Genomic DNA, 25840 nt, shown 5'->3' with positions numbered 1-25840 from the left:
CATGGTGGGAGCAGACAGCAAGCTAGTCGCATCCTTGTCAGGAGAGGGGCTAAGCAGTTGGAACAACAGTGGTGGAACGGAGACATCCCTGATCCCTTGGGAAACTTTCTTTCCATCCCCTGAGGGCTCCTGAGCAGAAGGTTAAGAATTCATCATAGGCTTTCAGGAAAGCAGGACAGGCTGGCAAAGGACCCCCAGCTCCTGATGCATCTGGCATAAGAAAAACATCACCTACACCACATTTGCCACCCTGTTTCATCCTGGGCAGTTATTTGGACTCAATATGTCACCCTGACTTCCTCTGTGGATGCTGAACCTGTTTCCATGCTGACCCTTTTGGGCAATTATCCTATGGGCAACAGAAAGAGGTGCTCCATCCCTACCAACACATGGCTGTTGGGCTCATGGCCACCATTGTTTCCTGGGAAAGGAGGGAGGTCTCTTTCTCCCTCAGCTTTGCTCTGCTCACTGTGCTGGCCATGGCTCTCAGTGTGTGGCTACCAGGTTGCCAGAGAAGTGTGGCCTCTCTCTCGGGGTACATGCTTCTAGCAGGATCTCTCAGCAGTCACTGGCTTCACCTTCCTCTCCTTCTGTTTCAGCTTCCCCTTGACGTCTTCAATAACTATTTCAGCCTGGGCTTTGATGCACGTGTGACCCTAGAGTTTCACGAATCACGAGGTACTTAGGGGTAAGGTAGGGCTGTCTGGGACCCTCTGCAAAACATTAGGGCCAGGCCAGACCAGTGTGAGGAGAGTGAACAGCACGCATCAGCTTTGTAGTTAAGGGCTTCTTCACCACAGGGGAGTGGACAAAAAAGGATGGCCAGGGAGATGTGGCAAGGGGAGAACTGGCTGGGAAGCAAATGGAGAGAAGCTGGGGGGTCTGACTGGGTGGTGTGTGCAGAGCATATGTGAGCAGATGGAAGGTGTGGTGGGGGAGAGCCCACTTAGGAGCATGGAGGGAGACAACTGGAGAGGGCACAGGAGGGATGGCTGGCTCTGGAGCCACTGAGGGCAGGGCAGACAGACGGCCAAGTTTGTCTTGGGAGTGAGTAAGTAATGCTGCTTCATTCCTCCTTTCCCTAGAGGCCAATCCAGAGAAGTTCAACAGCCGGTTTCGGAATAAAATGTTCTATGCTGGGGTGAGTTCGTGGGGCTCCAGAGGAGATGGGCCCTGCCTGTCTCATTCCTATCTACTCATAGCTACTTCCCCAGCTGCTTTCTCTGGGCATCTGCATGGGGAGTGGGGCAGTGGGTAGCAGAACTGTAGGTCTTGTCGTGCAATAATTGCTTCAGCACCTCTTTGAACTCCTCATCCCTGTACTGAGGGACTCGGACTCAAACCAGAATCCCAGACAGGACCTCCCTAGAGTTCCATAGCAAGCAACTCTCCTTTTGCATTGTGACATGGGAGGCCTCTGCACATACAGTCCCCAATTGCTTTAGCCTTTTTGCAGCTCTGTCCCATTGCAGCCCCCTGACTGTGTAGCTCTCTGTGTTACTAGATCCATTATTCCAGATTGGGTAGGATCCATTGTTGTTTTGTGCCCTCTCAGACCCAGTTCATGTCAGGAGGCTGGTGCCTTGCTTCCCTGTTCATAGACCCTAAGGCCAGAAGGGGCCATTACAATCACTTTGTCTGACCTTTTGCATTCCATAGGCCATAGGATTTCACCAGTTCTTTTCCCTTTATTGGCCCAAATATGTTTGTTTCACCCTGTTTCCTCACAACCAGAGAAGCCAGTTGCATTTTGTGACACTAATCAGAAAGACCCTGGTCCTAGAACGCAGCTGGTCCCAGAAGCCAGGACCAGGCAAGGGGGCTGTGAGCTGAGACTGAGATGCCTCGGCAGAGCTGTGAGGCATCCAGTGGCCTGTATTATAGGGTGGTGGGGAGGGAAGGGGCTGATCAAAGCCAAGGTGCCTTGAAATGGAAGAGGTTTTGCCTAATGTTGGCAGCTGAAGGGGGTTGGCATGACACCCAGTAACATCTGATGGGCCTGTGCAATCCAGCCACATTCCTGGTCTCCACTTGGCCATGGAGTCTCTAGAAACTAACCTTGTGTCTTGTGTTTGGCAGACGGCATTTTCTGATTTTCTTACTGGGAGCTCCAAAGACTTGGCAAAGCATGTCAAACTGGTGGTGAGTGTCTGCATGGGGTGGACAGGGAGCATGAGGGGTTTGTGCACAAGCAGAGTTGTTCCTTTAAGAGCATGGGTGTACTTGTGGGTGAGAGGGCATTCGTTGAGAGCACCCAGGAGGCACTGTCCTGTAGTACAGAGGATCTAGCACCTTGAGCAGGAGGCGGTAGGGAAGCCATTCTCCCAGGGAACATGAGCTGGGCTGGGCCCCTTGCCCACAGCAGCTTTATCTGCGCATTTCAGTGTGATGGAACAGACCTGACATCCAAGATCCAGGACCTGAAACCGCAGTGCCTCGTCTTTCTCAACATTCCAAGGTGATTAGCCCCTGCCCACGAGCAGTGGGCTCCATGCGCCCCCAACCTGCCCCATGCCTTGGGTCCTTTTTGGATCTAGGTAGCACTCTGCCCCCCACTTGTCCCTCTGCAGGTACTGTGCAGGCACCATGCCCTGGGGCAACCCTGGGGAGCACCATGACTTTGAACCCCAGCGCCATGACGATGGCTGCATCGAGGTCATCGGCTTCACTATGACATCCCTGGTAAATCAGTTCAACCATGGGTAGCAGCCTAGGGAGCTATGGCCTGTGTCCCTACTCCCACTTGCTGAGAAAGAGGACACAGCCCTCCCCCAGTCCCAGCAGTCCCATTGGCCACCCTCCAAACCCAGTTAGAGATTCTGCTTTGTTTGATTGTGGAGTCAGAACCTTCCTGCCTGTGGTTAGCCTGGCTTGGTGTGGTCTGGAGCCAGGGACACCTCTTCCAGGGATAGGCGTTTCGAAGTGCAGAACAGCAGAGCCACCCTCCAGAACAGACTCCCCAGCCTGCACCTGGGACACAACAGCAGGCACTTTCTGCCTTATTTTCTGGAGGTGTGTATGGTTCTGTTACCTCCTCCATCCTGCCTTCCCATCCACCTGGTTTAAAGAGGGGCCTCCCCAGAGCAGAGACAGCAAACTGGGTTCTGTTTTGTTCTAGTCTGAGATTTCTTCCCACCAGGGGCTGGGGCTGGACTCCTGAAGTCTGGCCAGTAGCCCCATGGTCCCTGCTGTCCCTTCACCCTGGCTCTCTTTGCAGGCTGCCTTGCAGATGGGTAGACATGGGGAGCGGCTGTGCCAGTGCCGGCAGGTGTTGCTCACCACATCCAAGGCCATTCCCATGCAGGTGGATGGGGAGCCATGCAAACTGGCACCCTCTTCCATCAACATCTCCCTGCGCAACCAGGCCAACATGGTACAGAAGACCAAGCGACGCAACTCCATGCCCCTCCTCAACGAGTACGTTTGCTTGGCGTAGGGCTGCCCAGGGACTCCAATCCCCAGGAATACCCCAGGTCCTTCACTCCACAGCAGCAGGGCACAAGGGTGATGCCCATTCAAGGCGCCTCATTTGCACATATCTTTTGGGTGGCTTCTCCAGAGTCTTCCAACTTCAGCTGCTGACATTTGTTGAGGCTGGGTTGAGAGCAACCTCTGGAGCTGGGACCCAAGAAACTTGTGCAGGGAGCCTGCAAGGCAGCAGTAATCAGCTGCTGAAAATGCAGCCTTAACCATCAGACTTGCTGCTGGGACTGGGTACTAAGAGCCCCCCTCCACAGCCAGTGCTCCTGCCCTGCCCCTACAGCACTACCTGCTGGCAGAGAAGCCCCACCACAGGTCTCCCCCAACTTGCCATGCCAGTGCTTATGACATGCTGCCTCCAGTACTCCTTGCTGAAGAAGCAGTACACGGGACCTCCCTCCTTCCTCGCTAAGTTGTCTCCTGTTGGGGCATGCTGGACTGATGTAGCTAGGAGCTGTGCTAATAACAGTCTCCAGATGAATCTTTTTCTGACCTCCTTCCTCTTTCATCCTGCCCTTGTGCAGCCAGCAGCCCGTGCCTGAACGGCTGAGAATCCGGGTGAGCCGAATCAGTATGCATGACTATGAGGCACTTCACTACGACAAGGAGAAGCTCAAGGAAGCCTGTGAGTAGCCAGCTCAATAGTTGCAGGGTGCTGGGGCCTTACGGGAGTGTGCCACCCCAGGGGTCTTGGGAACAGCCACTGGAGCATCTGGCCTGCAGGGCTGCCCACAGGTCTAGTATATGGATGTCACATGGTCTGGAGGTGCATGCTGGGAGCTGTCATATCCTCGTGCAGTTCTGCCCCACCCTATCTTGTACAGTTCTCAGTCTGTCTGCCTGCCTGAGGTTAGGACCAGAGTTGGTGGCATCAGGAACCCCCTGACTGGGCAGGACTGGCAGCCAACTGCTTCCTGAGGTGTCTTCACTTTGCCTTTCAGCGGTGCCCCTAGGCATCATTGTGGTTCCAGGAGACAGTGACCTTGAGATGTGTCGGACCCAAATCGAGAAGCTCCATGAGGTGAGTCATGGAGTCTGGCCTTAGAAGTAGTTGGGGGGGTCAGGAAAGGGTTCTCCTGGCTCCCTGGTTATAGCATCACACGGTTGGTCTGCGTAGTATGACAAAGACGCATCCCAAGCTAGGTGGACCAGTGATCCCATCCAGCCAGGCAGCTGCCATCAACCTTGTTCTTTCCCCTTTTCCCATCCTGCACCCCTTGCTCTCTGACCCTCCTACAGAGGGTTGGGCAGACGGAAACAGAAGGCTTTCATCTCACACAGTGGGGAGCCCTTTCTGTTCCCCCCTGCTTGCCATCATCCCCAGGGATCTCTTCCCCCAGCACAGCCTGGAGCCCATGGATATGTGCTTCCCTTCTCACCCCTGCTCTCTTCTAATATTCCCAGACTGTGGTCTGCTGTGCAACCTAGCTTCTACCTTCTCTTCTCCCTTGGAGGGCTGAAAGCTGGGCAGAGTGATACCGTAGAGACTGACTGGTTCAAAGAGGCATGAGCTTTCATAAGAGACAGCATACTTCTTCAGATGCTTCATCACGTAGCATTTGACACAGTAGGTTGTTACTTACAAAAACTGCCTCTGAATCATTTGGAGGGACTCTGACCAGCCCTGAGTGGCTTAAGAAATCTTGCTGGGTCCCTGCACCCTGAGGGCATTCTCACAGCTCTAAGAGGTCACTGTTTTCCATGAGTGGCCTGGTCTCTCTCCTGGCTAATGCTTCTGATGTCCTCTGTGAAGCCACAGCACTGAGGCACATAGTCTGAGGTACACAGGCCTTGGTTCCCACCATTTTCCCCTTCTTCTTCTCCTTTGGGTCTGATATACCCTGTGTTGTTCTGTTGGCAAAGCTTTGAGTGTGTCTGTGTTCACCACCCCTCTGTGGCAGCAAAACCTTTCACCCCCTCCCATGCCAGCAGAGTGACACCACCTCCCCCAAGTGAAAGAAGGCTTCTCCCACCATCCAGCAGCCAGCAGAAGGCTCATGTAAACACTTTCATGCTTCTGTCAGCTGTAGCAGTCCCTTCAGCAGCTGATGCTTTCTCAGGCTGCATTGTGCTCTCTGCCAGCACAGCTGCTGCAGTGAAGCTACAGAGTTGTGAGAAGCATGTGGATGTGGATGTGCCTTGGTGGCCAGGCAGTGGCAGCTACTGCTGGGCAGAACCAGGTAAGTGTAGGCGAGGTCTCCATCTGAGGCAAGTCTTAACCAAGATCAGAGCTCAGCTCCCTGCTGAGGGGCCATAGCATGGGGCATGCACAGAGCAGAGTGGCTGTATGTTGCAGCAGGGACTGGCTCCTTGTACAGGAGGGATGCAGCCAAAACCCCAGTGGGACTGCAGGGAGGCAGCCAAGTGAACCTAGTAACCCAGAACCTTGCCTCTCCACAGGATTTCCCTCCATGCCCCTCTGCTTTACACCGCCTGCTGCTCCAGGTGTGTATCTCCTGCTGCCCCTTTCCCCTTCCTGCATGTCCATCAAGTACAGTGTCAGTTTTATTGTGACCTCTCACTCTTGATTTTGGTATGTTTGTGTCTGGCTCGACCCCATGGCTGTGTGCTCTTCCCCATGACCTTCACTATGCCATGCCAGTTTGCAAAGTGCTGCTATCAAGGGGGCCTCCAGACTTCAAGCCTCTGAGCCCTCCAGAAAGCTGGGGGACCTGGAAGGTGAAGGAGTGGGGAGATGTGACTCTGTTCTCTTTATGCAGGAAGGGGATGGGGCCAAACCAAAGGCACTGTCGTCCCAGAAGCTGTCGCCCAAGTGGTGTTTTCTGGATGGTGAGTATCCTTCCTGTGGAGGAGCTTGGCTCCCCCCTGGCAGAGGGTTGAGAGCAAGGGAGCACTGAGCCACTCTGACACATGCCAGGTAGGAGTCCCAAGCGTTTAGTACCCCCTTGGCAGATCATTTCCCTTGGTTTGGGTCATGCTGCAGCAGCATTCCCATGGCAGTGGTGCTGTCTGCGTGGCACAGGTAGGAGATTGTCTGTGACTTATTTTTTTTGTCCTGAGCTGTGAGGAACATGCCGCTTCCTCTTAGTCCCAGAGCAAGAGCCATGCCCTTTGTCACAGGCCATGTGAGTGTGTAACTCTGCCCATGACACCCACCCATGGTGGGGTGCATGGAGGAGGTGCTTCAGGATCAGGCTGAGAAGCTGTGCCTGGGACTGGCAGGCAGGGGGCTCCCTCACTCTGTAAACTCCTTTGCTGTAAAGCATGAAAGACCCTCCTGTGCCCATCCACAGGGTTGCTGCTGCTGGTGCAGAAACTGTGCCTGCTGGTGTGACAGGTTGTTTGCTTCTCTCTTCATGGAAGCAGCTTCCTCCTTCCCCAGTCAGAAGTAAACATCACCATTCCTCCATCTGCAGGGAAGGACTATCCATGGGACTTCTTTATTATTTCCAAGGGAAGCTTCCTGACATCAGATAGCCCTGCTCAGTAGTGTAACAGCCCAAGGAATGGAGCTGGGGGCACCTTGCCCTCCTGTCCCCCATTACCACTCTCACACCCTACAGTGGCTCTGAGCTTTAGTGGCCGCTGACTATATGTGTCAGCAGGGAAAAAAAGGAGGCAACATCCCCCCCTACAGCAGCAAATCTGTGGTCACTGCTATCAGTGCCATGTGCCACCACCGCCCAGGCCGGTTATGCCTCTGACAGTGCTCTGCCTTTAACAGAGCGTGTGAGCAAAGCTAGCTCTGTACAAATCCTCTGTGACGATGAGGAGCAAAGAACTAAACTAGGTGCCCAGCTCTGGGAAAACAACAAGTCCAGGTGAGCCAGAAGGGCAGGGGCAAAGGGAGGCAAAAACTGGGAGCTAGTCCGTGCTCCTCCAAACTGGAGGCATGGCAGGCAGTAGTAATGAAGGTTTAGCTGTGTGGGAGCTGCTGTAGTGGCGTCCTTCTCCGCTAGGAGGGGCTGTAGGGAGCAGTGTCCCCATTGCAGTGAGAGATGCCTTTGTACCTTTAATTCAATTATGGGCTGCATACTGGAGAGCGCCTGTTGGGCTGAGCCTCTGACTTAGCCGGCTGGGTTTGTCGGAGTCCCTGAGTGCTTGGCTTTTGCGGGGCAGCAGGGACTTGTTTACAAACACGGCTTTGTTTCAGCTCCTTTCTCAGCCCCTTCTCCCCTTTCCACCCCCACCCCAGGGGTCGTTACTTTGTTCCCAAAGCTCCAGGCTGTGCCTTTGCTTTTATTGGCATATTTTTGGTGTCTTTTTTTTTTCCTTCAGTTTGAGCAGTTCCCTGGGTCTCCCCCACAGGCCAGGACAATAGGGGCTTTTGTGCCCTTGTAATGGTGCTGGAGTGAGTTCCCAAACACAGAGAGAGAAGCTCACACAGGGGCACCCAGCAGGGCCTGTCTCGCTCAGCTGAGCCTCAACGCCAGCAGCCCTGCAGCCAGCACCAAGAGCTCCCTGGGCTCCAGTGGCACAGCACAGGGATCCTGACTGCAGACAGACCAGCTGCGGTTTGCTTGGGGAGATGCCTGAGGGTGAGCAGGGCAGTGACAGGCCATGGCCCAGATCCTGTGGGGAGGAAGGGGACTCACCCTAACAAATGGGGCAGTGGGAGCAGATCTGCCACCCCTCTCAGGTGTGCAAACAACTCCCCAGAACTTGGCCACTGAAGGGGGAGCTGTGAAGAGTGGGCCTTGCTGCAAGCCTCCTCTCCTGAGAGCCATGGCATCTCCCTGAGCTGTGGAGGGTTGGAGGCAAGGGAAAAAACACCCCACCGTGTGTGTCGCTCCCAGGGTCCCTGCTCCCAGGTACTGAAGCTGTGGATTATTTCCCTTCCTTTTGCTGGTTTCCCAGCAGCAGGTTTCAAGCTGAGGAAAATGTGTCAGGAAAGAGAGCAGAGCTGCATTCAGGGGTAGCGCAGGCTCATTAAAGTGGCTGAATTACAGGCCTTCATCAGCAGCTCCATGGCTGTAAATCTCTTGCCGGGACAGGATAAACGGGGCTCTTTCACTCCTCTAATCTGCTCTGGCTTGTGTCACAGACACCCCTCCCCCACTCCCTATTCCTAGAGAGAATTCCCCGGTCCCTTTAGGGCCCAGCCATAGCAACCCCTTGGGGGAGCACAGAGCACATGTCTGCCCCTGGCTTGTTCCCCACCCCCATTTGCTCAGCACTGAAAGGTGTCCCAAAGGTCCCCCATCCTCTCCACTTCCCCTCTTCTCTCCTGAGTTACTGATTGTGACATGGCCTTGAGCTGTCAGCATTGCACACTCACACGCACTTCCCAAACACTCCCTCAAGGAAGCCCCCAGCCCCGTCCACCCCTCTCACCCCAGAGTATCAATACATAGGTAGGGCCCTTCTGCCATGCCAGCTGGCTCTGGGGGAGGCTGAGAAACAGGTGTTGCAGGAAGGAGGCAGACAAGCCTCAGGACTTGCTTGGGTACGGTTCTCAGCTGCTGCTGGGAGGATATCTGTTGGGGGAAGGCTCCAAGCTGTCCTGTCATCCTTGGAAACAGGGACCAGCATCTCACCCATGTGCCACTGGGAGACATGCTCTGTCATGATGTGTGATAAAACACAAGGTCTGATGTTATGGCGACTCTCAGTCAGCAGTGCCAACGTACAGCAGCGCAGCACTGTGTCAATGATGGCAGAGAGTGGAAAAGCCCAACCTCCACATCTTGGCTTCCCCCTGATCCCACTTAAGTTACCCTTTATTTTGTAGCAGTAGAGTAAATTCTGGCAGTGTGGGGCTGCCATCCCAAAAACTTGGTGGGAGGTGACAGTATCAGTGTCAGGGCTGTGGCACCAAAAATCCTGAGACCCTGCAGGCAGGCCTGAGGGCCTGGGAATCCCTGAAGCAGCAGAGTGGCAGGCCCTGGGCCTCAGGGTGCTAGCCTGCCATGTTCCACTGTATCTGCCAGCAGCCATCAAGGCAGCATGCTAAAAGGAAGCACCTGTTGCTCTGTCAAGTGGGAGCATGGCATGCTGGGGTCTGTAGGCCCAAGGGCTGCACCTCAGTAAAGAGAATAGACATGTCTTTGGCACCGCTTGTGGGACTCGAATTGGGCTGCTCCTGGCCAGGAGTTAGCATGAGAGAAAAGTCCAGCTGGAAGGGACCTCATGAGGACATCTCATCCAACCCCCTGCCTGAAGCAGGATCACCCCTGTCTAAACCATCTCCAATCAAGTCTAACTTGCTCTTAGAAATGGTTGAGGGGGAAGGAGATTCCACAACCACTATGGGTAGCGTGTCCCAATACTTAAGCATCTTCATAGTGAGAAGGTTCTTCTTAATCTCCAACCTAAATTTCCCATGCTACAGCTTAATTGATCATTGATTTTTGTCCTGTCACTTGTGTCCACAGAGAATAATCTATCTCCATCCTCCATATAACCACCCTTTGGGCATATGAAGACTTACTTCACACTAAGTAATCCTAGTTCATTCAACCTTTCCTCATAGTTAATTGTTTCCACTGCTGTGTCCTGCTGTGCTGTGGGTGAAGAAGAAGTGGGAGGGTGGGACACAGCATGGTGGGATAGTCCCAGGCTGTTCTGTGGCAGAATTTAGTGATCATGGCCAGCCCTATTTCTATGTCCCTTACCAGTTTCCAGGGACAGGACTCTCTCAGTGTCTCCCTCTCTCTTGCAGCAACTACGGCTGATCGGTTTTACAGGATAGACCGTGCACAGGTGAGTTTAGCCTTGTTCACAAAGGACCACAAGGACACGGGCTGTCTAAGAAAAGGGCATTTGAGTGCTGGCGTATGACTAGACATAGCGTATACATGTGCATGCATCAGGCCTGCTTCATAGTTTGCTTTGTACCTCTATTGCCCAAAGCCTGGGATTGGATTGCATCACATAACAGTCTTTTGGTAAAGTGGGTTTCCCCTGGAAGAAGGTGTCCTGTTCCCTGTAGGAAGGCCCTCTTGGGACCAAGTGGGAATTGGATGCTTCACCTTCCCCTGCTTCAACTTCAACCCCTAATCAATTAATGGAGGAAATATTAAGAGAGGGAAAAACACATAAGGATATGGACCACAATGGCCCTTGGGAGCTATAGGCAGTGTTGGGAGGGTAGGGTGAGGTCTTGCCATGCTCAATTGAGTTGTGTTTGGCAGAGTGAGCTGGGTGGAGCAATGTAGTGCAGAGTGGGGCTCTGAGTGGGGCTTCCAGCTGATCTCTGGAGCTGTGACCAAAGGCGATGAACACATTTGGCCTGTGCACTTCTTGCATTCTTGGACAACTATGAAGTCAGTCCCAGGCTAAAATGAAGTCACCCCAGGGCTTATTCTTAACTTAACCCATAGATCAGTGATTCTCAGCCAGGGTGCTGCAGCACCTCAGGGTGCCTTGAGATCTTTTCAAAGATGCTGTGGGGTGCCACGCAATGTTAGCACTGTTAGGTGTGCAAACAGGATTCAAGATAAACCCAGAGATTTCAAATAGGAATCCATAGTGTTAAAAACATGCTGACCTTTTTGTGGCCTTTCTGAGCTCTCTGCAACAGGAAAATTGTTGTATTATTTTTCCATAGTAAAAAAATGAGTGAAAACTGAGAGCTGGCATTTTCCAAGGAGGGCCTTGAGCCTGTCAAGGGGTGCCTAAAGTCTAAAAAGGTGTGAACCACTGCCACAGAAGCAGAAGTGCCCAAGGGGCCACTCCATAGCCCAAAAGAGTCAGAGCTCCAAGCATTTGGCACGCAACTTTACCAAAACAGGCCCTTTCCTTCAGTCAGGTGTGCCTTTACCCTAGCAGCATCATTGGAGAGGTCCCTAGAGGGAAATGTGACTGGGTTCTGGGTCCTTCCTTAATGCTGCTGGAATGATGCAAAGGAGGTGGGGTATAGCCCAAATGAAACAGGAGTTTACAAGAAAATAAGGATTTAGAAAAGTCTAGAATAGTTGTAGTGGCTGGGTGTTCAAAAGTCTCATGACTAGAGCAGGAGTTTAGTCCCTCTATGTGGTTCTGGCAAGACCTCATCTGGGGTCATCTCTGGGTCTCCCAATCCCAGGGACCTCAGTGCCCTGAACCAGTTCCCTCCTGTGCAGTTCTAGGGGACCAACATTTGTCATATACCATTCAGCTTTGAGCCCCAAGTAAGAAGAAGAGGAATGGAGTGAGTTCAGGGAAATGAACCATTGCCTGTGGGGAAAAACTAGGAGCTGACTCTACGTGGCATGGCTCAGTGACAGGTATTCATTGGACATGGGGAATAAACCCCCTGGGGGTTGTAGGGTAAACCAGAGGTTCCCAATCCCTGGGCCACAGCCCAGTACCGGTCCACAAAGGGTTGGCTCCTGGTCCTCAGGAGGGTTGGCTCCTGGACCAGAAATCCGGAAGTGACCAGCATACGGCATAACAGCAACTAACCCTTTCTTACTGAGTATAAAAAGGTTGGCTACCACTCTGGAGTATGCTAGTCACTTCTGGACTGCAGTTTGCTGAGCCTCAGTTTGCCAGTCCACAGACTAGTCCACAGTCAATTCCGGTCCATGGTCACTTCCAGTCCACAGTTTGCCAGTCCGTGATCTAAAAAGGTTGGGAACCCCTGGAGTAAACCCTCAAGGGTGCAGGCATGTTCTGTAAGATGCTGCCACCGAGGAACAGGAGGCAGGATTTGGAGTCCTGTGGCAGGGCTGTAAGGCTGTGGAAGTGTTCTTGGGAAAGGGGGAGGGCTTGAGTCTGGACGTAGCCCTGAGATGGAGGCCACTGAGAGCAATCTTACCCCACCCCTGGATGGAAATGGACTGGATGAGGCCAGGGGATGCTTTTTCCTCACCAAAGCTCCACACATGCACAGCTCACCTGCACTTCACCTGGTCTGGGCCTCTGTGACCATGGTACAAAGGCTGCCATGTGGCAAGCTAAGCCCATCCTTGCCCTATTGCCATGGAAGCTTCCTGCTGTGCCAAGCTCCTGTTTCAGCTCCACTCTCATGCCAAGCCCACTGATGCACGGGCTGTTGCCTACCCCTCCAGGGGGGAATTGTTTTCCTGGGAGTTGAGGGGACTGGCCTGTGGGACATGGCTTCCCTTTCTGAAGAAACTGATTTGTACCTTCCAGGAGCACCTCAACTACGTGACAGAGATCTCTCAGGATGAACTGTTTGTGCTAGACCCAGAGCTGGTGATCACTCAGACTGTGGGCACCTCTCCTGCCATGCCTGACCTGGTCGACACATCATCCACACCCACAGGGCATCATTTTGCTTTCCCTTCTTCCTCATCCTCTCCACCCTCTTCACCCGCCCCCAGGTGAGACTGCCCATTCCAGTCTGGGAGGGTAGTCTAGCCATGTTGAGACGGGGGCTGGGTGGGGAAGTGAACTGGGAGTTGGGGTGGTCCTGGCACTGGCTTTGGAAATCTGAGTTGAAGTAAGATGAGTTGTGTGAAACAAGTGGGAATTCTCTGTATTTTGTTTCCAAAAGATGACTGGGCTGAAGGACTAACAGCCTTCATCTTCCTCCTCTCCTCACACATCCCACTCTGAGCCAGTGCAAATGTAGGGCAGTGGGGCTACACAGGGTGTCACACCCATGGCTATAGTTCATCCTCATCAAGCCAGGGTTGGCTCGGGCTCCAGAACTTGTTCTCCATGACCAATTCATATGGCAAGGGGGAGACATGTCTCAGGGTAGAAGATAAATCTCAGATCATGAGGCATGGGTACAGGGTTGGTTTTTTTAGTGGGGGTGGAGGGAGGGGTGTTGAAGAGGCATAGGTACAGGTAGGTGAGTGTGTGAGGGAGTTGGTAAGGAAAGAAACCAAGTGAAAAAATCACAGCAGAGAACAGAAAGACTCCAAGTCAGGAAAGGGACAGGTAGAATTGCCTGAGGGAAGTTCATTTCTTCAGTTGGTCCCTCCTCCCATCCTGTCGCCTGCGGCAGAGCTGCAGCAAACCTCACACAGCCAGCTGCTGGACGGGGTTTGGATTTAGGGGCTTTCCCAGTTACTCTGGTCCTGGCTTCTAGCAAGAGAGGTTGCTGGGGTGGGAGCTGTGGCTGAGGGCAACACAGAAGGGTGGGGTGGGGTGAGGAGGGAGTTTGCTTTGCTGTAGAGCACTGCCAGTTTGACAGTATTGATTTTCCTTTCTTGTCTTCCAGCTCAGAAGCAGGAGTTGGCCCCACACACAAAGGTGAGTCCTTCAACCCTGCCCTAGCAAGGTTCCCATGCTGCCATGGCCATGTCTCAAGTACTGTAGGTCCTCAGCCTGATTCTTTTCTTCCCCATAAACTAAACACAATAGGTGTCCTGAGAGACCGCCATAAATAAGGGAAATGGTTACCATTCATTGAGCCTGGCCCCTGCAGGCAGTACATTGTACTGTCCCTCAAGGGGTCCTGACCCAATCCTGAACCTGCAGGCTGTGCAAGCAACACAGAGCCCATGTCTGGAGGGTCAGGGACTGTGCGGTGTACTGCCCTGCAGAAGGAGCAGAGCTCATTCCCTCCACCCTGGTGCAGCAGAAGTGCAGAGTGCTTAAGTAGGCCCAGGACAGGATGGTCCCCTGAGGGAAGCAGCCAGAGAGACTGGCTGGAGAGATCCCATAAGCATTTGCCTGAGCCATGGAGCTGCCCAAAAGAGCTGCTTTTCCCCAGCTCTCCTGTGAAATCTAGAGATCACAGCTGGAGAGGGCAGGAAATGACATGGTGGCAGGGTTAATCTCCCACCTGCAGAGCTCCCGCCTTTGGCTGGGTTGCTGGGGGTCGAGTTTGTCTCTGCCAGGCACTAGCAGGGCTCAGGAGGTGGGAGCATGGGGTCAGGGGCCTCCCTCAGCTGAGCAAATGGAAAGAGTTTCCTGGAGCTTGAACAGAGCCCAGTGCCTGGAAGTGTGAGTGAGTCACTGGTGAGAGGCATCCAGGCTGCTGGCTGCATCCCTGGGGACCTGCACTCTTTCCCCCTCTGCATCAGGAGTTATGTTTCCCCTGGGCCTGAAAACATTCCTTCTTGCCTGGCCAAAGCTGGTGTCTGGCCATGCCTGTAGGAAAGTGAGGGTTTCTCCCTTTCCCATCTGTTCCCTTCCATCCCTGTGGAGTCTCCCCCTCTCTTTTCTTCTTCTCTTCCCTGCCTGCCATAGCACAGCCAGCACTGGGAAGCCGAGCCCCTCGCCAGGCACTCTGTTCCAAGCAGAACCTGGCTGATGTGCACTCCAGGGCTGCCCTGCCAGTAGCCCCCTGAGGGAGTCAGGTTTAGAGACTGTCAGTGAGAAGGTCCACTGCTGTTCCCTCCCCACCCCTGCACAGCTTTCAGCCTCTTGCTGACTCCTTGGGAAGTGACCAGCCCTCTGCAATGCTGGAGTAACCTGCTCCATGCTCCCCTGATTGAACCAGCACTGAGGCTCCTGCCAGCCCCAGCAGTGGGATAGCTCCAGGAGAGCATGTTTGCAAACCCTGGGCCCTGCACTATGTCTGTATGCCACAGAAGCTGCCTCTGAGCCCCAGTCTGCACTAGTGAGGGGCTGAAATGAAAGGAAGCTCTCTTGGGCAGAAAGGGAGATTTCCAGCTGTCTCCTCAGTGCTTCCATTTGCTCCAGTGCAGCCTGTATGGCACCTGTTACCAGTCTCCCCACACAGACAGACACTGCCTACCCCTGCTTGGTTTCTATCTTCTTGATTAGTGTTTCCTCTTTGCAGACAACCCTTTGATAGAAGCTGCCAAGAATGGTGACTTCAGCAAGGTAAGATCTGCCCTGTGCTAGGAAGCCAGCCATAAGAGCTGGAGGTGTGGCATCTTGGCCCAGAGCAGCCCTCCTCAACCCCTCCAGCTGGCTAGGACCCCAGCATAGTGTGAACTTCCCTTCTGAGGCACCCGAGTGGTGCCTGCCAATCAGGCTCCCTAATCATCCTGCCAGCCCCAGCTATGACAGCATGGTACACATGCAGTACCAGGGGAAGTGATCCAACAAGGAAGCTTGCTTTGAGATGGGTGGAACATGTGGCATTAGATGAAGGCAGCTGTAGCTTGTGGCTGAACTGGAGACCAGTTCAGTTTCTCACCCATGTAGAACATCTGGGTAACTGGTAGCTTTGCGCTGGTGAAGGCCAGCCCTGCCAGGTAGAGCAGGGTGCCTTGGTGGCGAGAAGTTAGGGGAGCCCTAAGAAGGAAAATTAATCCAAAACCATCTTGTGGTCTTGTAGTTCCAGGAGTTGCACAGGGCTGGAGGAGACCTGATGGTGCGAGACTCTTCTGGTCAGACAGTCCTGCACCTTGCCGTCAAGTCAGGGAGCAAGGACATTGTCAAGTACATCATTGAGAATGGTGAGTCAGTCCTAGACAGCTGCCCTGCTGCTAGAGCAACTCAGCAGGGAGATGCAGTTTGTTGGACTGGCATAGAAAAGGTTGGAGTCTGGATCCTCCAAGCCTCCCTTTACTCTTTGCTCCTAGCTTTCATGTGCAGGGTTCTTACTCTCTCTTGCTGGGTCTGTTGCTCTCTTTCCCTTCCCTGCACCATGTCATCTTCTTACTTGGGTTTCCTCTATTAAACATAAGGCCAGGCTCAGCCTCAATTAGACCCATGTGTTGCTGCCCTTGGCTTCATGGAGACCACGTGAGGAAATTGAGGCCAGGATCTGGCCTGCAGTGTTTGGTGTGTTTCTGAGGAAAGAAGGAAATCAGCCCCTTTCCCCAGGTTCTCCTGGTATCTGTGCAGCTCTGGAAAGTTTATCTGTTAGTGCCAACAGGGAGAGCACAGGTTTTGGGGTTTTTGGTGGTCTCACCAAAATGAAAGATGTTTTTCTTCAACGTTTTTCTCTGTTGGGGCCCAGAAACAACTCCCCTTTCCAGATTTTAGTAGTTTGGTCAGGATCCTAGTGGCTAATGCCTCGGGTATTATCACATTGCTAAGTTGCTTTGGGACACTGCCAGGTATCAGAAGAGAGCCCTGAAGTGGGACGTGGGGGTGGGGCAAGGGGAGGAGCTGCACTGTGTATTACTGGGGCATGTGTCCACCAGACTGGCCTAATTGCATTGGTCCTTCTCTCTCCAGCTCCTTCAGAGATCCTCGATGCAACAGAAGAAAAGAAGTAAGTTGCTGCCTGGTCTATAGTGTTTGTTGCCCAGACCTTCTATTTGGTTTCCAGTATGCTGGACCCTTCCTGGACCCAGCTGACATTTCTGTACCAGGCTTGGGCTGAATCATTCCAGACCCTGGGTTTTCCACCAGCCTAGGGGTGGGAGCAGAGCTCACAAGAGAAGCAGTATGACCCATTGTGAATCCCTTTCCCACTCCTGACCCAAGTCCTGGGTCCCATTCTGCTGGCCCTAGGCATATTGCTTGACATCCTTTGCTTCCTCTAGGCTCTGACTCCTTTCTTGTGTCCTTTCTTCCCAGCAGTGAGACCAGTCTGCATCAGGCTGCTGCCCTGCGCCAGCGCACTATTTGCCACTACATTGTGGAGGCTGGGGCTTCGCTCATGAAAACGGACCTGCAAGTAAGTGCAGATGGGCTGGCAGTGGGGGACGGGAATGAGTGAGGGTTTACTGGGGTGCTGGGGGAGGGTTGGGACAGGGTCTCACAAGGTGTTAGCTGATGGGGTCAACAGAGGAGCACGAGAGGAATGTGAGCACATTTTCTGGGGCCCAGCCAAGTGAGGCACCTATCGGCTTCTCACTGGATAAGCTTTGGGGGCTTCCCCGGTGGTTTAGTTGAGCTCTCCTTGCCCTGCTCGCCCACTCAGCAACAGAACCCCGTGGCTGCGCGCGGGTTAAACATGTCTCCTTGCTCTTCCCTGCTGCCTGTGTTGTTTTTCTAAATTAGTGGCTGAGGGGCTGGAATGTCTCATTTCCCCCTTCCCACCCTCCGAGGTCACTGCAAGGACAGTCTCACCAGAGAGTGCCCCTCCCTGCTGCAGACAGGCTCTCCCAAACAGGAACCAGGGGCTGGGGAGGGGAGGGAGATATGCAGGAAGGCAAGGAGCACTTTTAGAATTGCCTGGTCTACAGAGAGCAGCAAGTGGGTATCAAACAGCTCAGGCTTAGTCAGTGCTGTGAGGGATTAATTCAGCCTGACCTTGGGGACTGTGAGGTTGGTTGGTGTGTCAGTCGGCGCAGTTTGTGCCAGTGCCAGACGAGTTGTAGCGAAGGTGGGGAGGTTGTTTTGAGAGAACTTTCCAGGGATGTTGGCCTCTGTTGGAGGGCATGCAGCCATGTCTCCAAGTCAGAGGTTCCCTTGAGCTGGGGGAAGATAGAGGAGACATGGTGGCAGCTCTGTCCTGGGTGTTCTTGGGAGTTGGTACATAGCCAAGAAACTGCAATCATATCTTGGTGGTTCCCAGGGGCTGGGATATAGCAGGGCAGCCCACCTGGGGAGTCAAGCTTGCTGGCCTACAAAAGCTTTGGAAAGTTTCAGACAATAAAACACCCCCTTGGCAGCTTTGCCAGCTGCCAGGGAGGTGTTTTACAAATAATCCCTGGCAAGGGCTCAACCCTCCTAACTTCTAGCCTTGTGATGCTCCCAGAGCAAGAATGGCTTTGCTGGCAGGGTGTGGCCCTAGGAAGAGAGGAGGAGTGCTCAGGTGAGGGAGCTGGGGGAGGAGGACTTGGCCCAAGTCACAGCACAGGGGGGTCTTGGCATCAAGCATGGAATCCTCTGCTTCCGCCCTTTGTTCTGGGAGGTGAATGGGCCCCACTGCCGGCAGTGACAAAGGGAGTGAGTGGATGCCTGGCTGCAGGGGTTGGGGAGCGGAGCTTGTGTGTATCTATATACCAGTGCATCTGGAGCTGAGCCTGTCTAAGGGCCCATCTGCACTGCAGGGCTGACCCCCTGTTGCAGCTTCCTGGTATGGGGACCATATATCAGCCCCGATGCTATAATCCAGGTGGGCAGCGAGTTCAAGGTACTGTTTGGCCCTGTACAGTGCCAGCAGAGTAAACTGAGTGAGAATTGGGCTGGGCTTTTATCATGTTACAGCCTCCAGTCTTGCTGGGCAGAGGGGGCCCTCTCAGCTCCAGTTTCAGGTTGTGCCTCTGCTGGCTTAGGCAGCCGGTGCTGTATCAGGGATTCTGCAGGCAGACAGGAAAGGGGCTTGAGTCTATCTTGTTGCTCAGCAAGCACAGAGATTCCTCAGAGGCTGAGGGGAAGCCCCCAGCAGAGCCATGGGACAGCAAAGCTTAATGTGCCAGCTTATACCCAGCACTGCGTGTATCTGGGTGCATGCATGTGTGTGTGCATGCATGCCATGTCTATCTGCCTGTGTGCCTCTGCATTCCTGAGCACATGGGGGCTTGTTTCTTTGTTCTCAACTCTATCTGCCCTTAGGGGAGAGCCCCTGAGTGTCCAGGCCTAGTGAAGCCAAGTGAAATCTAAACAGGGGCTGTCGTGTCCAGGAGCCTCAGGTTCCCCTCCCTTCCTCATTGCAGCTGCCCTGCTAAGCTCTGAGGGCCAAGGCGGGTGCAATGCACTGCTTTTTAGGAGTTTATTTTCAGAGGATGGGGCAGAGTGCCAGGTCTCCTTGGCCTTTCTCAGCAGAGGGTTTGTTCAGCATGACAGAGCCAGGGCACTGAGTGAGCGGGAGCAAGGAGAAGGGGGGAAGGGAGGAGTGTGGAGACGGAGCTGAAAGCTGTTAACAGATTTGCTTTTTATGGAGTGCGGGAGTTCATTAGTGGACACAGTCCAGATGGCTGCAATAAGCTGGTGAAATGTGAGCCTCCTCGGGGAGCGGGAGCATTGGTAAGACTGAGACTAAGAGCAGGGGGGGAGGGCGGTGTTGGTATTTCAGGGCACTCCCCAGACATACCCCTCACTCCTCCCCCTTCCCTCAGACTCTCTTCCCCCCTTCCCTCCTGCCTGCCTTCAGCTGAGCTGAAGAAGAAGCAGGTCAGAGTCAAATCCTTTGTCTTTCTGTGCAGGGAGTGGGAAGAAGAATGGGTATCAGCCAGGCTCTGTCCTAGGCAAACCAGCTCTACTGGAACTTGCCTGCCAATAGCTTAGGCCAGTCTAATGAACCTTTCAGGCAGGCAGCTCTTCCACCCAGCTGTGCTTCTCCCTCGCCCTGTGACAGACCTGCTCACCACATTACACTCCCTGTGCTGTGCCCCACAGGGAGCCTCACCCAGGCTGTAACCAAACCTCCATCCGCCCCCATTTGGCTCTGGGCTCTGCACACCTCCACTGGCTGAGGGTGCACTGCTGCTAGGCTGTATACCACATTACCATAAAGAGGGAGTCATTGGGTTAGTAGGACAGGGACCCAAGTGTCTTGGGCAAGGAAAGGACAGAAGAAAGCAGCATAGCAATACTGGTGCAGACTTTGGTCAAAGAGACTGTTCTGAGAGGAGAGTGTGAACTGAGCCCTCTGCCAGGCAGGCTGCCCTCGCCCAAGGAGTAACAGCAGCTCTCAAGCCAGTGACCTGGCTAACATGGAAAAGGGGAGGGGGTATGAGGGTGGCAGTTGCCATCTCAGGACCTCTAGAGCTCAGAGCATGAGCTGATACTGCTTGCCGTAAGGCATCAGGACCCCCCAGCTGGAGGCTGCCAGGCTCTCTGTCTGTGTTTGGGCACTGAGGGGAGCCAGTAACACACTTAGGGGTTGGTTATCTAGATGTCCTGGGGGTGCAGGCAGCAGGGAGTGGTCACCTCTGTCACCCAGAGGAGGTCTCTGACTTGAGGTCTGTTTTTTTTCCTTTTGCTCCCCCTTCCTTCTCTCCCCCTTGCTGCACAGGGAGACACCCCCAAGCACAGGGCCGAGAAAGCCAATGATCCTGACCTGGCTGCCTACCTCGAAAACCGACAGCACTACCAGATGATCCAGCGGGAGGATCAGGAGACAGCTGTGTAGTGCTCAGCGTGCCTTAACCAATGCCTCTGCCAGTGTGGGCAGGGCAGGAAGATGACTGTGGAGCTGCAGGCCCAGCCTAGCCCTTCCTGAGTCTCAGCTCAGTCCCAGGAAGAAGAGGAGGCAGCGGCTGTATCCCAGACCTGGCTGGGACTGTATTTATTATTTGTGTGGTGGGTGTTTGGGACTTAGAGCCCAGGTACCCCCTTGCCTACCACATTCCCCGCACTAGAGACAGACTTTGCTCCAGCAGCTGTCTTGCCCCTGCTTCCCACAGGAGCCATTGTGCTACCCCTGCAGGTGAGAGGCAGCTACATCCCCTCCGCAGTCCTTCAGGGGTATTTGCAGTTTGGCATCCAGCTCCTTGCCACCTCATAGCACCACATATTGCCTGTCCACTGGAGCTATCATTCAAACCATGCCTGCCCCCTACTGGTTCCAGGAGCCTGCCACCAGAATATGCAGGGCGGTTACCTGAGACCTGCTCTGCCTGTTGCCCCCATCTCTGATGGCCAGGCAAAAGGATTTCCAGAAGCTGTTGTGAGTTTGGGAGATAGTAGGTGCTGCCTGCTTTTGTTTCAGCAGGATGCTGTGAGTCCCGTGATGGAGGGAGCCCAGCCTCATGTGTCCTGTCCTTGTGGCAGCTCAGTCATTTATGGTCCCCTACTCTTACTTTTTCTCCCTTTATTTCTTGACCTCTGTCCTGGGGGTTCATCCAACCATGTGAGGAACCTGAAGCCGGAGGGAATCCAGTGTGGAGTGAAACCCAGTGACTGATCTGCAGTTTGGCCCTTGTTTCGTCTGGAGCCTACTGCAGCAACAGTTTCAACAACATGCCTGGGTCTCCCAAGACTTGCTTGTCTTGCCACCAAGCCCTCTCCCAACCCAGCTCTCCTCTTTCCCTTCCCCTTTCTCACATGCTGCCTCCCCTCCCTGCTGCACATGGTTCTAATTTGTTGAACAGCAGCAAGCTCAACATGGGTATAAAATGTGCCATTTATCCAGCAAAGAGGCTGCCAGGATGGGAAGGGAGCTTCTCTCATCTTAGTATAGACTCCCCTCCCTGCACCCGGTGACACTGGTGTCAGGGAAGCTTGGGGTTGGGGTGCGCCTTGAGGCTCCTTCTGTGGGGAAGTGACCCAGAGAGCACGTGACAGGAACACACAGGGACAGAGGGTGCCAGATTCGAGAGAGAAGGCATAGAAGAGACCTTCTAGCCCCAAGCCCCCAGGACCTCAGCAATGACATTCTTGCCTCACCTTCAGCTTTGCCTCCCTTTGCCAGCGTGTCCCCGCAGGGTCAGCTTCCATGCCCCTTTGCTTCACTTCCTCCTCACTTTATTCCTTGTTTAGCCCTGAATAATCTTGCCCTGTTTCCATGCCTTTCCCACAGAGTAGATTCTGGCTGCCTGCCTTTGGGCTCATAAGCAGCCCCTCCCAGTGGCCCAGAGCTGTGCTCTTGCTGTGCTCCAGGCACCTTTCCCATCTCCTCCCGCTCTGGGCACTTTATTCACCTTCTTTTAGAAAAGAAGCAAACAAAGAGGTGGTGGGAGAGGGGGCTGACTCCTGGACATGACCCCGATCCCAGGCAGAGGCAGCATTGTCCACAGCAGGGGCACTGTGTTCTGCCCAACACATTCCAGACCAATGCCCCTTGTTCCTCTGGTCCAGGGGAGCTCTTCTCTCAGGGACCTCGCAGACATCTTGAATGAGGAGCCAGCTGGCCTGGGGCTGGGTCTGCTGTATCAGAGCAAGTGTGGCCCTGCCAGTGTGGTGGCTAGGAGTATTGGGACGGGGAGCAGAAAGTACAATACCAGACCTGCCTAGGCTAAGAGAGGAGTAGTTCAGGGGGTTACACTTATAGTTCAGGGGGTTATGGGGCACAAGCAAACAAGCAGGAAGGGCCACTGGGGTCCAGCTTGCGTTTTGGAACAGATGGGACATAAGCCCGTCCCAACAAGCCTTCTTCGGGGCTGTGTTCCTTGGAGGTGCTCAGAAACATGTCTTGGGCAATGGGGACTGGCGTGTCCCTGGCTTGGGGTGAGAGGTAGAGCTGGGCTTGCTCAGCGCTGACATGCTTTAGGACCCCACCTGTTTTGTTTACAGATGGAAGGGAATTTCCTTTTCATGTCCTTGTTCTTGGTAGTTAATGGTTAGCACCTTGGAGTAGGGGCAGGTTCAGGGCCTGGAAGGCCCCAGAGCTATGCCTATGCATGGAGCTATCTGTTGCCATCTGTCCTCCAGGCCTGTTTTCATTAGCCAGCTATATCAGTGCTGCTATGATAGGGACTTCGGGGGCCTTGCTGCTGGCAGAGATTCCATCCCCTTCTCTCCCAGCCTGTGCACATGTACACATCCCCTGCGTGTGAACTTGCCATGCCCACCTTGCCACTCTTCAGCTGAACACAGAATCACACAGCAGGAGCCTGTGTGTGGGCACAGTCCTAGATGGATGAGAAATTTAATAGTTTGAGAGGACTGGGAGATTTAGACTAGCAGGAGACCAGCAATGCATTCCAACAGTTGTTCTGTGAAGAAGGTCAAGGAGGATGGCCTGCATCTAGCTGTCATCCCCAGGGCCAAGCATGCCAGTAACCTATCTCCACCCCCCCACGGCTGAAGGCTGCTTCACAGTTTACTATAATGTCACCCAGCTTTGCTGTAATGTAACCTACGCTCAGCAGAGCAGGCCGGAGAAGTGGAAGTCCCAGTTTACAGTGTGAGCAGGCTGCCAGGGTTGGAGAGGTGGGGGTGCCTGCATGGGCCTGATACTGTGCATTAAAGAAGAAAGTGGCTCTGAACCCCAGGGCTGCTGACCACGTCAGGCAGTGCTGGAGGATGCTTCCTGATGCGTAGATCTCTGTTTCTTGCTCACTACACAAACACAGCCATGGGGTCAGGTCATCTGGCTGGCAGCAGGACAGACACTTGTCTTTTGAACTGTATAAACAGCACTCCCTGCGTGGGACTGTGCAGTCCAGCCTGGAAACGTTTACACCCCAAGCACACCTGCTTGCTCCTCATTTAGAACACCTTAGTTTTTGTGCAGATAGTTTAAGCACATGCTGTCCCCCGCAGTTCCTGGGTGTGTGTGTGTGCCCACATTCCTGAACCGAGTTGCTGTGCAATTCCAAGCCTAGCTTGTTTTCCTGCAAGGTGGGGGGAGCACTTGGTAGTTCTATCTGCAGCGGGAGGCGATTCTGTGCAATACCTGTCTCTTGTCTCCTAGACACTGTTTGGACTGTATTTTTGTAATTCTGTTAGGATGCCAGTTCTGGCAGACTGAGTGCCTGGGCAGCGGCCTGCACTCTGGTTGCTTTTCATTTTTGACGGTTTGGATGTTGTTCTTTTTTTTGCCATTGAAATAAAAAGGATGTTTTACTTCATGTCTCTCCTCTTAGTCCACAAGGATGAGGGGTGCATTGGGCACAATCTGACCAATATTGTGAGTGAGGCCAAGGTGCTCCTCTATAATATGCTTCTGTCTCAAGCTCTAGTTTTTAGTTTGAGAGATGCTGGGATCTTCTCTACTGGGTCACATCCTTGGTCCACTTTTGCATGCTGGAGCCATCCCGAGTGCACTGAGGGGCCTTTCCCATCCACATAGATACTGGACCCATGAACTGATAGTGCAGTGTTACATAAAGCAGGGAGAAGTCCCCTGCTCTCTCAGATCATCAAGAGACATGGAAAGCAGCGTCTTTTGCTCCCCCCAAGCTGCATCCTCTCGGTGTAGGCATTCTTTTGTTGTTCTGCTCAGAGGCAGTTGTGGCCCCAGGAAGAAACCTCCCTTGCCTGCTAAAGCTGCAGTTGTCTGTTTAATTTATCAACCTTAGAAGTTTCTGTTTACATTAAATGTCCTCCCAAGGGCCTTTTGGTGTGGACAGTTACCTACCCAGGAGAAGTCACTTCACCAGGAAGGAATGTGCTCTTACAGTTTGACTAAGAGCCAGGGCTCCTGGCTTCTATTCCCAGTTCAGGGAAGGCAGTGTGATCTAGGAATGAGGGCAGGGTTCCTGGTTTGCATTCTCACTTCCAGCAGAGAATGTGGTTGGGTCACAGAAGCCGAAGGCAAAGAGCCAGGACTCTGGGTTCCATTTCTATCTCTGCTCATTGGTATGGCTATGGACAGTTCACATCACCTCTTTCCCTACATTACCCCCTGGGTAATGAACCTGATACTGTACACGGTCCTGTGAGCTGTTCTGATGGAGGAGCCAGAGATGGACAGGGGATTGTGCTTGTTACTGAGGTGGGGGAGGGGGGGCAAGGGATGTACTTGCACCCGCAAGCAGTGATCCCTGACAGTTGCTTGGCAATTCTCCCATCTCTCCCTCTAAATTGAGAAGAAAACCTTGAGTTTCTAAGCAACATGCATGGGCCCTTTTATCCCTGGAGCCCCAGTTTCACTGACTTCAGTGCTTATACTAGCAAGCCCATAAGTAACCAGCAGGATGGTGCAGAGGGTGTAATGCACACCAAATCACCCAAGCCCTGCTGGTTCTGTGCCAGGGACCAGATGTACATGTTGCAGTTGCAGGGAGGGGCTGATTCCACTTCAGTGCCCAAACCCAGCATGTTGGCACTTGGCCCATTTCTCCCCAGCAATGACTGTCTCAGTAACCATGGAGATTAGAGATTTCCAGCTGCCCTGGTGTCAAATTTATGGTTGGGGGGGAAATCCTATTCCTGTGATGAGGGGTTTTTAGGAAATGGGCAATCTGCCGTTGACTCCCTGCACCAGGGGAAGAGTTGTGAAGAGCATTGTATTTCTAAAACTCCTTCTAGTCTGCGGCCCACAAAAAACTCAACCAAAGGCTCCAGAGGTTTGCAGAGAATCCTGTGGGTAGGAGATGGAATCATGACACTGTTTTAGAGGCAGCTGGATGTGTGCATGTGAATGTGAGATGTACATGTGTACATCATGCCTTACCAGGTATGTCAGAGGTGCATGTGTCTGTGCATGCTGGACATGCATGTCACTAATGTACACAAACACCTGCCCCTAATTAAGCAGCTCCTGACCCTGTGTGAGCCATGTGGCCTACAAATTAATATTATTTATTAGATGTGCATGCTCCCTTCCTCAAAAGAGGCTCAGGGCAGCTTACAATAAAAACCAGATACACTATGAAGACAAATAAAAATGTTAAACTAAAATAATATATAATTGAAAAAAACCTCCCAAGACGCCCAGAATGCAACCCCACCTACTGCAGTCCTGCCTAAATTAAAAGGTCTTCCAACTTCCAAATGATCCGGCTTGGGCTCTGACAGAGCACAAGGGGAAATTAATTACTATCCACACCACATAACCTGTTTTCAGCAGTCCAGCTATAAACAAGGGGCGGGGGAAAATTACCTTTTTGTAGGGTCAGTGCTGTACTCATGAAGAGGTGCCACTACTCTCTGGCAGGGTTATTCCCTTGTTGGGTGAGGGCCATGCTCTTACAGGACATCTTAAAATCTGACTCTGCATGCAGTGGATTGTCTTCTGTGGGGGCTTTGAGGTAAAGATGCCATATGCAAACAGCTGAAGAAATGCACCTGGGTTTATGTCCCTGCCCTGCTCCTTCAGCATGAGGCTGCTTTTTTTTTTTTTTTTTTTTGAAAA

The 25840-nt window shown here is 53.2% G+C and overlaps 1 protein-coding gene across 5 annotated transcripts in view; it reads left to right on the top strand.

Annotated features, from left to right (window-relative positions):
- Positions 1-23612, top strand: part of DGKZ (diacylglycerol kinase zeta) — a 104931-nt gene extending 81319 nt beyond the window's left edge. For 4 of the 5 annotated variants that reach the window (XM_019519299.1, XM_019519300.1, XM_019519301.1 and 1 more), the window contains 18 exons: positions 600-678; positions 1086-1141; positions 2080-2142; positions 2385-2458; positions 2571-2682; positions 3218-3417; positions 4005-4105; positions 4422-4501; positions 5881-5925; positions 6201-6270; positions 10103-10143; positions 12520-12710; positions 13559-13590; positions 15089-15132; positions 15593-15713; positions 16441-16477; positions 16786-16885; positions 20114-23612. In XM_019519299.1, coding sequence (XP_019374844.1) covers positions 600-678; positions 1086-1141; positions 2080-2142; positions 2385-2458; positions 2571-2682; positions 3218-3417; positions 4005-4105; positions 4422-4501; positions 5881-5925; positions 6201-6270; positions 10103-10143; positions 12520-12710; positions 13559-13590; positions 15089-15132; positions 15593-15713; positions 16441-16477; positions 16786-16885; positions 20114-20230 — 1563 coding nt within the window. In that variant the 3' untranslated portion in view covers positions 20231-23612. The remainder of the gene's footprint in view (positions 1-599; positions 679-1085; positions 1142-2079; positions 2143-2384; positions 2459-2570; positions 2683-3217; positions 3418-4004; positions 4106-4421; positions 4502-5880; positions 5926-6200; positions 6271-10102; positions 10144-12519; positions 12711-13558; positions 13591-15088; positions 15133-15592; positions 15714-16440; positions 16478-16785; positions 16886-20113) is intronic. The other variant, XM_019519298.1, reaches the window with a different exon arrangement.
- Positions 23613-25840: the final 2228 nt, after the last annotated feature.

Source organism: Gavialis gangeticus, unplaced genomic scaffold (assembly GCF_001723915.1).
Source record: "Gavialis gangeticus isolate Ggan-Ray unplaced genomic scaffold, GavGan_comp1, whole genome shotgun sequence".
NCBI lineage: Eukaryota > Metazoa > Chordata > Crocodylia > Gavialidae > Gavialis > Gavialis gangeticus.
This window is presented reverse-complemented; position numbering and strand designations above follow the sequence as displayed.